Genomic DNA, 12,990 nt, shown 5'->3' with positions numbered 1-12,990 from the left:
AGCAGGAAATTTGTGAAAAGGAGTCATTTGTAGAATGTTTGAGATTTACCTGTTTCCCTTGGGATACCTGAACCAAATCATTTGTATTAAGAGAACTCAAATGGAAGTGTTACCTGTGATCTGGCATGTTCCTGTGGGTTGTCAGTGGAGGCTTGGACACTTCTAAATGTCCAAGTCTTGTTTAGTCTGAAGTAATTTTTTTACATGACATTTTAATATTTGATGCGATAAAATGTTTTTTCTATCCAGTTTCTGGGATCTATCTATTGTTTTTCATCCAGTGTCATGGATAGAAGGCACTACTGTTGTATAGGCTTCTGTTTAGAAAATTTGTCATATTTGGAGCTTTAAGGAAAGATTGCTATGAGGTCCTACAAGCTGAACACAGTAGTAGAGAGATGAACATTTACAATGTAGTTTGATAATTTTTGGTTACTTCCTCTTGGCTGTTAGTTGCTATTTGTTAACTGAGATGTAATACATTATATACCAATGTGTATACCCCTTAATGTGCTTTCATGCAAACTAAACACTAACATTGCTTTTTGTATAGCTGAGTGTGATAGTATGCTAACATGAGACCTTGAGTGACAGTTTACTTCTAATCTAGTTTGTTTTGCATTACTGTAATGACTGGAACATTTGAACATCAGTCTGAGGAGTAATTTGAATTGCTTTAAAAATATTGCAAACTTATGTAACTGCTGAGTTCCGCCTCTTGGATCAAGTTACTGCCATGCCAATGCTTTCATTACTTTCCTGTTTAATATATGCAGCATTCATTCAGAAGAGTTAAAAATGGAAAGGCTGCAATGCTTTTGTTGGCTATTGATATTCATCACATCTGAGCACACATATGATTTTGTTAACCGTACCTTAACTGATATGTGAAACACTTTTGTTTTTTAAGCAGTAGACAACTGTTTACATTCAAATTAATATTTTTTTTCACAGTTAAAAAGTCTACATCAATTATTGGAGGTGCTACTTGCTCTACTGGATAAAGATGTACCTGAAAACTGTAAAAACTGTGCTCAGTACTTTTTGCTATTCAATAACTTTGTACAGAAGGTAAGAAACCATTGTTTTTTCATGCCATTTTAATTTTAAAGGACAATACTAAAGCAGCTAGTCATCCATATTCACAGAAAGTTTAAGCAGTACAGTGAAACTCTTCCAGAACTTTTATTAGAGTACTTGGGGTTTGGGGGGGGGGGTTTGGGGGGATTGTTTGTTTGGTTTGGTTTGGTTTGGTTTTGGTTTGGGTTGGTTTTTTTTTTTTTTTAAGTAAATGGCTTTGAACACTGGATTAGGATAAAATCACACAGAAATATACCAGCAAAGTATACCAATTGAAGATGTCATTTCCATTTTGCGTTTCTGTTTTGGGGGGTTGTTCTTGGCTGTTCTTAAAAATAAAAATAAATATAAAAATAAAAAAAAGAAAATCCAGTGTTCAGGATTTTTGTCCTCTAGGAAGCAGAATAACTGACTGGACTGTTCACCCTAGTATGTTTTCTCTCTATTCGCCTCTTCTTTTTTCTTCTTTTTTCTTCTTTTTTTCTTCTTTGTTTTTATTTTTTTTCATGACATCTATTTTGCATATGCTGATTCTGATCTGGTTTATGTAATGTGCTCTATATAATGAGACAGTATTTTGGAGGTGTACCCTATTGATCTGTGTGATTTTTTTTTTCTTTTTTTTAGAGTGGAAAATGCAGGTTTTAGCCTATGCATTTTACTTTTGTTCCCTAGAGCACTAATTCTTTACCTGCACAGGAATGTAACTTTTTGTTGTTGTCTAAACAGCAGGGTATAAGGGCTAGCAGTCTTCTTCTCAGACACTCTGCTTTGAGGCACATGATCAACTTTCTCCTTGGCCCCAACCGGCAAAGTAATCAGGTAAAGTTTAAGTAGCATGTGTTATGCTGTAGTTTGTCCATCCCCGTGTTTTTTGTGATGCTTAAATTAAGGATAAATACTTTTACTGTGGCAGGATAGACTAATCCTTGGATTATTCTATAAACTTCATGCAAGTCTTAGTCTACCTATGAGTAGGTAGCATGGAAATAGCTGTTTTGGCAGAAGTGAGCATCATGGGTTTGCTAATAACAAAATTTTCACCAACTTCAAAGTGTTAGAACGTGGTGGTGGACTGTTAAGGACATTGCTTTGTTTTCACTTAACAGAAGTTGATTAAATCAACCAATCAAAAGTTAATTACATCTCTCCTTTGGCTCAAGCAGAATCGCAGGTGGAGTTCAGCACAAGCACGTGAGTTTGGATATCTTCACAATACTGTAGCACTACTTGTTTTGCACTCTGACGTCTCCTCACAAAGAAATGTTGGTAAGAATTGTGGTTTTGCCTTTTGGTGACTTTGTATTTCAGTTACTTTGACTGGAATTAACTTAATATCAGTGAGGAAAATACAGTAACTTTGAATTTAAGGCAATAATGGTTAGCATACATTTTATTACTTTTTATTTTGCTGTAAATGTACCGAGAGGCTGTGGCAAACAGATAGTAAGTATTACAGGCAGTGGGCAGGGTGGGGAGGAATCTTGATGTTAACATTATTGTGCCTTCCCCCCTCCCCCATACGCCTAAAAGGTCTTTCCTCATGTGAACAAATCAAGCTGTGTCATTGTGGGCTGAAACAGACTTGCAGCCTAACAGGCTGTATTTTGCTTATACTTGTTATACCTTTTGCTAATCTGAAGCGGGGAGTATTTAGACTGAGCTACTGAATAACAAGCAATGAAATACACTCCTGGATATTTCTTACAAGAGGCAGAAATATCCAAATAAAGATAATAAAGGAATAAGTTGACATCCTCAGTTTCCTGAAGGAGGAAGTTAAAGCTGTCTTTTTAAAAGAATAACTTGATTTCTGTCTAGGGTTAAAAGCTTCTGGAGTTAGAGGCAGTCAAAAATCATAAAGCAAAAGAAGAATGATAAACGTTCTGAATATGATGAATGTGCAACAGTGATTGGGACTGAAACTAAAGCTCAAAGTACTGATAGGAAATATGAACATATTGCTTTGACTTCTTGCCGTTCGTTTGCCTATGTTGTCACCAAAGTAAATGACACTTCGCTGTGCAAGAGATTGTTGTTTGGAGTGGTACCATGCAAGCTATAAGCTAGTCGAGATGAATGTCATTAGAGATTAGATGGTGCCAAATGAGCAGCAGTGTCTTCAAGGTGTATAGAACAAACTAATTTATTAGTGGATTGTTTTTGTATTTGCTATTATAGCTCCTGGTCTCTTTAAGCAGCGTCCACCTCTAAGCATCACCGCTTCAGGTCCACTTTTGACACTCCATGAAGAAGTGGAAGCCTTGTTATTCCTGTCTGAGGGAAAACCCTACTTAATGGAGGTATCTGTTCTAAATTCTGCCCTGCTTGAACCTAAAAGCTGGTCTGATGTGATTTCTTGGAAGTATCGTTACATGAAAAACAGTGAATATTAAAAAGTAGCCAGCTGGGGAGTATATGGTTATTATTTTGAGCCTAAACAAGAAAGCACCTTTGGTTTCTTCTTGACCCCTTCTTGTTCTAGTATATCCCTAAATGTAGGGCTCTGGTTTGAGAGTTTATGAAATTAGCAAATGCAGCTGAACACATTTTGCAAGTGCCCATGCAGTCAGTTACCATGTCAGCTGGAGGTGCTAACCTGAATTGCTCTGACATAATGGATCACACTTGACCAGACCCTTGGAGGTGGGCAGCAGGAGCTGAATGGAGTGTTATGAGGGCAGGGGTTCAGCTTGCTGGGCCATGCAGGTGCTGGGAGAAAAAGCTGTATCCTTCCTGAAAAAGACTAACATTCTGTTACAAACTTACTTTAAAATAATTGCATGGCTGCATCTGAAATTGTTTGCATTTTTCCATTAGGTGATGTATGCGTTACGAGAGCTAACTGGATCTCTGTCGGTTCTCATTGAGATGGTGGTGTACTGCTGCTTTTGTAATGAGCACTTTTCCTTTACTGTGCTACACTTCATCAAGGTAGGGAGATAATCAAGATAAGCTTTTTGCATTAAGTGTTTCTTTTAGGCTTTGGTCACACTCTGTGTTGTGGGTTATAATGGCACTGGGATCTGCAGAACAATCAGCACAGTTTGTTGGATTTGGCAGGGGTGTTGGTGGGTTTGGGGTTTTTTTAGGCTTTTACTGTTTAAAACAACAAATTTTCAAAAATCTGTAAAGCTGTCTTGTAATTCTTTGTGTCATCAATATATTTTACTGTCTAAGTAACTTTGTTTTTCTTACATGCAGACTCAGCTGGAAACTGCTCCACCTCATGAACTGAAAAATATATTCCAGTTACTCCATGAGATACTGGTAGGTGAAGGGTAAAGACTTGTACAGGATAGATTTTGCATCAATGCATAATGAAAAAAGTCAGGACTGCATCAGTAATTTCAACACCCACATATCTTTTAATCCTTCGGTTTGGAGTTTGTATTATTTTTTAAATTGCTGTCTTGATAATCTGATGATATATGAAACTTCACAAGTCTTATTTGGTTTTCATGTTGAGGTCATCAAAACCATTCCATGGAATAGATACAGGTATCACACACAACTTAGGTTGATCTTTTTCTTTTCTAACAGGTTATTGAAGACCCATTACAAGTAGAACGCATCAAATTTGCCTTTGAAACTGAAAATGGATTAATAGGCAAGTAAGCCAGTGGGTGAACACTCCTGTCTCCTACTGACCCTTATGTTGATTATGGTTCCTATCATCTCCTAGTTTCTAATCCTTCTAAACTGTTTTAATTCTCAAGGAAAACAGCTCGACACATTTGATTTAGCCACCACCACCCCAAAAACGCTCTAAGAAAATCCAAAATAAGCATTAGAATATTACAGTAACAGCAAGCTGGAAAGGAATTTAACTGGCAAAAATTAATTATCTCCAACAACAGCAGTCAGTGAACCCAGAGAAGAGTGGTACTTACGTACTTAAAAAGTGACATTAAGGAATTTTAACCAAGAGGTCGACGAGAGCTAACTTTTTTAAATAAGAAGCAGATCATGGTGTATACATAATATGAAGGGGAAAAAAAAGCACCTTGGATTAACATAAGAGTAGCTCTATGAATCTTGTAACCTTAAAAATTAATTTTTATTTCCTATGTATCTCAAGAAATCGCCAATATTTTTGTTTTGTCAGCATCCTGATTGCCCTAAAAGAAACTGGTTCAGCATGGAAGGATACTAATACTACTAACTGCAGGGATAGCCTCATAATCTGACAGGTGGCTCCCATTTGTTGCTGCTCATACAAAGTGTTGTCTCTCCTGCTGATACAGAAACTTCAGTGAAGTGAAGTTACTAAAGCATTCAAAAGCAAAAGAAAAGTCTCAGAAGTGATGAGTGCTTACTTCATATGAATCAGAAGAGTCTTTGTGTGCAAGAGAAATGTGGGGTAGCCACATGCTGCTCAAAGAGCACCTCCGATGAGTTAGTGCAGCTTGAGCATGTCTTTCATAGCTGTTTGGATGAGGAGCTACTTCAGATTGTGGCTTTCACCTTAAATTGTTTTGGATTCTGTTTTAGTGAGAAGGAATATTTAGCTTTGTTCTTTATTTCTATCTTATACTTCAGTGCTCATCTTTTTAGTAGTTTCCATGTATAACTGATAGAAGAGAAGATAATATGCAGCAGTGTAAGAGAATAGCTAAGTAGTTATTTTATTTCTGGGTAAATTGGTCCCACTTGGACCAATTCTGTTCTGTAACTTGGGCAATACATGACCTTTTTTCCTCTGCGGAGGAGAGGTGCAGTTATTCAATTGGATTTTTATGTCAAAGGCTTCAAGAACTGCTGTGAGTTTTGGGAGTAAAAGTTGCGGTTTTATCTTGGAGTTTCCTTGCAACAGCACCGAACAGCATTCAGTCTCACTGCATGTGGACCATGAGCTATCTGTCATACTGGCTAGTTTTACTCCAAGAAATGAAATCAGCAAATAATAGTTTTCTGTGGTCCTCCATAGGGTGTTTGTGCATAATTTGCTGTAATTTTATCGTCTGCTGTGTTTCGACAGTAGAAAAACTGGCAACATGCAGTTCCCTAGAAATTATTTGCCAACTTCAGAGGTTTCACCACAGTGTTCTTCACCGACTGCTGTGGACAGAGCAACTTTTGAGTGGCAAACCTGATTGCGGCAGCTCCATGGAAATATTTGTGCTTCTCCTTAGTGAACAAATTTTGTTAAGAGATGTGGGAATTCATGGTATAGAAAATTTCCTGGTAGGAATGGCCTGGGGTTTTGCCCAAGTCTCCCATAGAAGGGGAGACATGGCTGCTGAATTCTGCTATGCTTGTTTGTGTGAAGCAGCTTTAAACATTATTCTAGATTTGCAAATTTTGATCCAGGTGGAAGCTGGTCATCTGATCCATTTATGGGGGTTTCAAACAGGTGTTTTGTTTTCCTTCGGATAGATGTAACCTTAGCGATTATCTAACATAGAATGGATTATAGGAGAAGAATAACTGCATTAGGAGAGGACTGTTTAAAATTCAGGTACCACATTTGAAAGAATTACTGCATTTTCACTTTGATCTATTTTTAATCCAATAGAGTTGTGGAAGTACTCAAAACTGCCAGCAGTACAGCAGCATGTTTAACACAAATACTCATGCTAATAACATCTGTAGAAATAACTTCTACCACCTAAGTTAAAATTTTAGCTTCATCTTTGTTATGTTTTCAGACTGGCTGGTACACAGAAATCTGAATCGTGGTTTTTAATCTGTGTGTTTCTCCCCACAGCGTTGATGCACCACAGCAACCATGTGGACAGCAGCCGTTGTTACCAGTGTGTCAAGTTCCTTGTTACTTTGGCGCAGAAGTGAGTAATAGGAGTTTTGGAGTTTAACCTCATCCCTACCTTAAGCCCCTCTGACTAGGCTGCTACTCTTTCTACTTTTGATCAGCTTTATCTTTTGTTACCGTGATATAAGTGGTGCTCAAAGGTCTTGATAGTACATGTGTCAGTATGAAGTGAAATCTTTACTGATTAGTACCCGAGATGGATTTCTCATATAACAACTGATAATTGCTGTTTATAAAGGCAAAGGTCAGCTACATGCTGTAGAGCAGGAGCCTAGCATTAAGACCAAGATAAATATAAGGAAACTGTCCCAGATTTTTGAAATATTATGAGTCCTAAATTCTCTTTGTTTAGAACTTGGCATATGTCCCGATAAAGCATAGTTCTGAAATATATTAATCTGTGTAGTAGACTACTTGTGTAAACTTTACTAGGCATTATTGCTCTTGCTAATTCAGTTAATAACAGGGCTGTACGGTTTAGGTCATAGTTTGCAGTGATAACAGTGCATACAGAGGGCAGCAGCACAAAGAGAGAGAAGTCTTTGGATTTTCTTTTTTTTTAAGTTTGCCAGAATGCTTTGTTCGTGACTAATGAATATAATTTCCATTTCCAAGGTGTCCTACTGCAAAAGATTATTTCAAGGAGAATTCCCACCACTGGAGTTGGGCTGTGCAGTGGCTACAGAAAAAGGTAATTTGGCTGTAACTTTACAGAGAAACTGTCACTGAGTTTACAATGAGAGTTATGAAATCTACATCCTCTATATGGCTCTCTGAGATGACTCTAAAGACAAAATACAAACTACTTCTTTTTTTTTTTTTTTTTTTTTTTTTTTTCCAAGGACAGTTTGGATGCAGCTAAATCTGCTGCATGCAAGAACTTCAGTAGGCCCCCATGTGTTTCAGGCATAGATGCGTGTACAGTGAATAAAACCAAGTGTGAATAGTTGTAACGGTTATTCCTTGCCATGTGGGAATTTTTCAGTGCCACTGTATTCGTGTTAGAAGGTTTTGCTTTTTTTAAAAAGCAGTTTTCCTTTGCCTGTGTGTTGATATGAGACAATGCATAAATGAGTGGATTCCTTACAGAATCTTTGCAGCTTTGCACAAAACATAGCTGTTGACAGATACAGCTTTTTCCTCCCACGTGTGTAATTTTTATTCTTCCCTCTAAACATAGGTTGGCCAATGCATCTTTAATAAATACCCAAGGACACTTTGGAAATGTAAAGCTCGGCAGAATTGGCCCAGGTTTGCCTACAGTCAGGCAGGGCCACGCTTGATCTCCCAGCACCATGTGTACTAACAGGGTAGTATCCCAGCTCCAGGCTGCCTTTCTGTACTGACAGCTGCTGCCAGGCAGATGTCAGATGCATAAACTAGTATTGCACTGTACTCTGGAAGCAGAATTAGTGGGATGCAGCTGGCAGAACTTGTTGTTACTCTGCTCTCGAAACACAGTGAACTGACAGGTCTGATAGTCCTGCTGTACCCATTTTTACTTTGTACTGGCTCATGTAAACCCCAAGTCCAACACTCTTCAGCCGGCATCCAGTAACTTGCACGCATATACAGTTACCAAATAAAGGGAATTGGTTGCTAGTTTTCAGCTGAGGGGCAATAGCCCCTCTAACTGTTCTGGCTGCATTAAAAGTGCATGCTTGTCTGTGCCCCAGATCTCCAGCTTGTTGCCAAAGGATTCAGGAAGCTTGTTCCAGGCTTGTTAGTTCACCTACCATCGCAAGGGGATGAGGCTTTACACATGTAAAACTCGTATGGCAATTTTATGGCTTTCTTGGCTTTTTATGCAGATGTCTGAACATTATTGGGCTCCACAGAGTAATGTATCCAATGAAACTTCAACTGCAAAAACCTTCCAGCGCACTATTTCGGCACAGGTATGTGTCAGTCTTGGGAGACGATGTTAAACTTCTTTTATTTCCTTTTTTGCTTTTTGGTTAGCATCTTTGGGTTTGGCAACTTTAGCGTATGCCAGTGCACTTAAGACCATTCTTCCTTTAGAAGCCCAGACCCTGTGGCTGTTCCTGAAAAAAACTAACCCTTGAATGATATTAGTCAATACCACACAATTACCTGTGGTGACTCAGCTATCTCACGACAGTGGCTATATTGTTTCAGAATCAACTTTAAAAAATAAATAAATAGATAAAGGTATTGCCATGGCCCCTGACACTCTCTCGGACTGTTTCCAATTCAGGACACACTGGCCTATGCCACAGCCTTGCTGAACGAGAAAGATCAGTCTGGAAGCAGTAACGGGTCAGAAAGTAGTCCAGCCAACGAGAACGGAGAGAGACATCTGCAGCAGGTAACAATAAAATTAAGGGCATGTTTATCTTCTGTTGTGTTGCTTTGTTAGACAGCTTGTTCCTGGGGCTCGAGTTAGAACCATCACTGAGCGTAGACACGATAATTGTGCGCCTTACAAAAGTAACATGCCATATCTTTCTCTCCCCGTCCCTTCTGTGTATTGAAAGGGCTCAGAGTCTCCTATGATGATTGGTGAGCCTAAAAGTGACCTTGATGATGTTGACCCGTAAAGGATACCTGTGAACACAAGAACAGATCAACTCAAACATTTAATGCCTGGTACCTACTGAAACTGGAGTCCCGTTGCTTATGCCATTAGAAGAGTCTGGAAGAGAAGTGGCTTTATAGGATTGGAGGCAATGCTGGAGGAGATTGTTTCCCTGAAAGCTAAAAGCATTTTTTAGCCACAAAGGCTTCAGATCAATAAATGCTCTAGAAAACTGCATCTCCACCTGCAGTAGCTTGTGACAGTCTGGACACCGAAAACAGTTTGTCAAGAAGATTTTATCAAATACACAAACGCTAGTGGTTGAATTTTTATGTGAACATTAAATGAGTGAATGTAAAACTGTTGCTTTTCTGTGATGCTGCAAAAAAATTCTTTTGGTTTTTATACAGGAAAAAAAAACAACAGATTGCCCTTATGTATGGAGGGCAAATTTTTAATCTTTCTGATAATATTGAATAGGAATATTCAAATTTCTGTAAAGATGTGTGATGACTTACATTTCATTGTAAAATATTAGTTAAAGAATGGGTTTACATAAGGACTTCTGTATTTAATATGTCTCCCTGCTAATTTGTAAAGCTCTTTATGAGAAGGATTGGCAAGATGGCTCTGTAAGGAGAGTGATTCCTTACAGAATGGTTCAGTCAAGGAGCTCTGGAATGGGTCGTCATCTCTGATACCCTTCGACAAACCACAGACAATTGGGAAGGGCAATAAAAGAAAAGCTTTGTTCTCTAGGTATGCGAGTGTTCATTATTAAAGGATGTTGGTGGATTAAAAAAAAAAAGTTAATGAGTAGTTTAAAAGAAAAAAAGCACTTTAAGATGGAATTCTGTTGCAGTTTTACTCATTAAATTTTTTTTAACCTTTGGAGACATATTGAATAAATCGTAGTCTCAATCATGTGATCTGCAATCACTTGCTTATGCTTTGAAATTACTGAGAAAGTTGGTATTGGTTGTATATGATGAATAATTCCTTGAGTGAGTTGGGACACTGTTGTGCAGATTTTATAGCAATTTTAACACGGGGAAAGAATGATTTGGCTTTGTTTGTATTTTCACTTGACCAGGCAACGTTTAAAATATCACAGCTCTTTTGATTTGCTCATAAGATTGGAGCACAGTTTTGTTTTCCATGTCAAGTGCAGTTCAGTGATTTCTGGCTCTGGATACTAGCTTCTGTTGTGCCAACCAACTCCTCATCTTTTGTACATTCTGCGTTTGTCACATTTTCTGCACTGCTTTTTGCCTTTATTTATGGATTCTGCCTTACTTTGAAAGAAATTATATAACAAACATGCACAGAAATGGGGGACATCTTAAGGAGTGCCTGGGTACCTCCAGAATAGATAAATTTGCCAAGTTAAAGGCACAACCAGCCAAAAAGTGCCTTTTTTTTCTTTTTACATACTGTTGCTGAAACAAGAAGCAGCAGACAGCTTTTCACTGTTGTGCACTAATATTGAAATTAACCAGTCATTTCACTGTTGGAAGTAAACATCTGATCTGATTTCAGCTGTACAGCTTTATAACTTATTGCGGGTTAAGAGAGCCGTTGTCATAAATTGCGTGTGCGAAGAAGTAAGGGTGGCATTGTAGTGAATCTTTCACTTTCTTTTCCAAACAATGTCTTCATAGACACATGGCAGAGTTAGCATTTTATAAATGTTTCTGATAATGTGCTGGGACATTTTAAATGTGATGTTTTAAATTAATTTTGAATAAACCATTTCTTACGGATACCCCTTCTTCCTTCCCCCATCCCTAATACTTTGTTAACGGGTCATAAATCGTCACAAGAAGTCAGTACACAGCGGTGATGGTGATGGAAGAAGCTGGTAATGTTCCTATGGGTTGGCACCACTTGTCGCTTCAGGTTCCTGTTATTTCCTATGGAAACGACGTCCTCGATTACTGCAGGCCCAGAGAAGCATTGATAAGAGAATTGCATCAGGATGGCTCATCACCACTGTATACTTGAAACCAATACAAACTTTTTCATGGTTCTGCTCACGCTTGTACAAAGTCAGTGGTTATAATTTGCAATAAGATGATACTTGGTCAATTATTTTTTGTTTCCAGCTGCTGTCATTTGAACCTGCTGAAGATTATTTTTTGGAAAATAGAGTTCAACAAAACTAGTTTTTGTGTAAATTGTGATGCATTTCTATGTTGTAATTTTTACTGCCAATCTTTTTGGATGAAAATGTTTTTATACGGCTTACAAAATGTTCAGTGAAGAGCAGCCACAGCCTGCCTGTGAGCATTCGGGAAGATATTGTCCGATTAATACGTAGACATTTGGCACTGGAAAAATAGGCAGTCTTGATGAACAGTCTTGGGATTCCTGGGCAATGGAATAAAGTTATTCCTTTCACAGAGAACTAGTGTAATCTTTAGACTGCACATACACTGCTACGCTGTTGTCTTGTTGATCCTCTTATCTTGAAACTTCTTAGGCCAGTCCTGCAGATGATAAGCTCTGAGAGGTTGCCCTGATTGCCATTTTGGCTCCTGTCCAGCGTAAATCAAAGCAGCTGAATGGCCCCCGGAGCTACGCCGCCGTATATCCTTATGCCATGGCATGTTCTCATGCACTGTCAGATTTGTATCTGTGTGCAGTTTCTTCTCCTGACCTTCTTAGCAGAATGATTTACCCTGGCTACGCTTGCAGTCATGGATTAGACCGGCTTTTATATGTCAGGATAGCAAGATTTGCAGGCGATCTGGACTTGAGTTAATACTGCCTTTTCTGTCGGTGCGAGGTGCAGAAAGCTGGACGCGTAGCAGTGCCACGGTGCTGGTATTCCCCTGCTCGCCTGTCTGCTGCCTTCGTAAGCAGAACTAGGAGCTGCAACCAGGGCTGCTGTCCCGGTTCTGCCTCCCTGACAGGTGCCTTTGTCCTCTGCTCTAAGGACAAAGACTTTTACGTTTCAAGCACGACCCAGCCTGCGCTCTCCACGGGCAGTGCCAGTCCTGGGAGCGGGGACTGAGCATTGCAAACAGTGTGCTGGCGCGACTGCCTGCAGCGTACCTGGGATCAACTCTGCTTTCTCCTGAATGAGAGGGGCTTTTCTGCCTACCCACATACAAGATACTAAGCAAGGGCTAATCTTCTTTTAATAGTTTCCTTCCACCAGGCTTACACTTGCTTGAACTAAGCTGTGAAAGCTGTATCTGGTTTATTGTGCATGGAACGTGCTCACACCTTCTGCTGGGAGCCGCGGGGGGAGCAGGCAGCAGGATCTTCCCTTTTTGCAGGGATGTCAGCAGAGGTGAAATACCTGATGCATGCTTTGAGAGGTTACAGCTGAAAAATTACCAGCTGTGTGAAAGCTGTTCACGAACTCTTAGGCTAATATCCCTTTTTCTTTTCCCACTCTTTGTGCAAAATTCAGATTATAGCTGATAAAATTACGGGCTGTCATTCATATACATGTTAGGTGACTATATGTTTAGATTAGGGTTGGGCTTTTGCCATCTTTAGGGTAACAAGTTAGAAATAGTTTAAACCTTTCAAAGTGGTGCTTCCTACTGGCTCTCTGTCTTCTCTTGCCAATTAAAGCTGGAGTAAC

General features: G+C 39.1%; 1 protein-coding gene across 3 annotated transcripts in view; it reads left to right on the top strand.

Annotated features, from left to right (window-relative positions):
• The window catches only part of USP24 (ubiquitin specific peptidase 24), a 65,792-nt gene extending 53,999 nt beyond the window's left edge, over window positions 1–11,793 (top strand). For all 3 annotated transcript variants that reach the window (XM_075037182.1, XM_075037183.1, XM_075037184.1), the window contains 12 exons: window positions 955–1,071; window positions 1,810–1,902; window positions 2,247–2,349; window positions 3,262–3,383; window positions 3,901–4,014; window positions 4,285–4,350; window positions 4,624–4,690; window positions 6,791–6,869; window positions 7,469–7,544; window positions 8,665–8,751; window positions 9,072–9,182; window positions 9,352–11,793. In XM_075037182.1, the coding sequence (XP_074893283.1) occupies window positions 955–1,071; window positions 1,810–1,902; window positions 2,247–2,349; window positions 3,262–3,383; window positions 3,901–4,014; window positions 4,285–4,350; window positions 4,624–4,690; window positions 6,791–6,869; window positions 7,469–7,544; window positions 8,665–8,751; window positions 9,072–9,182; window positions 9,352–9,414 (1,098 nt within the window). In that variant the 3' untranslated portion in view covers window positions 9,415–11,793. The remainder of the gene's footprint in view (window positions 1–954; window positions 1,072–1,809; window positions 1,903–2,246; window positions 2,350–3,261; window positions 3,384–3,900; window positions 4,015–4,284; window positions 4,351–4,623; window positions 4,691–6,790; window positions 6,870–7,468; window positions 7,545–8,664; window positions 8,752–9,071; window positions 9,183–9,351) is intronic.
• The last annotated feature ends 1,197 nt before the right edge of the window (window positions 11,794–12,990 follow it).

The sequence above is a fragment of the Buteo buteo genome, chromosome 10 (assembly GCF_964188355.1).
Source record: "Buteo buteo chromosome 10, bButBut1.hap1.1, whole genome shotgun sequence".
In the NCBI taxonomy this organism is placed as follows: domain Eukaryota; kingdom Metazoa; phylum Chordata; class Aves; order Accipitriformes; family Accipitridae; genus Buteo; species Buteo buteo.
The sequence above is the reverse complement of the archived record's forward strand: the minus strand, read 5'-3'. Positions and strand labels throughout refer to the sequence as shown.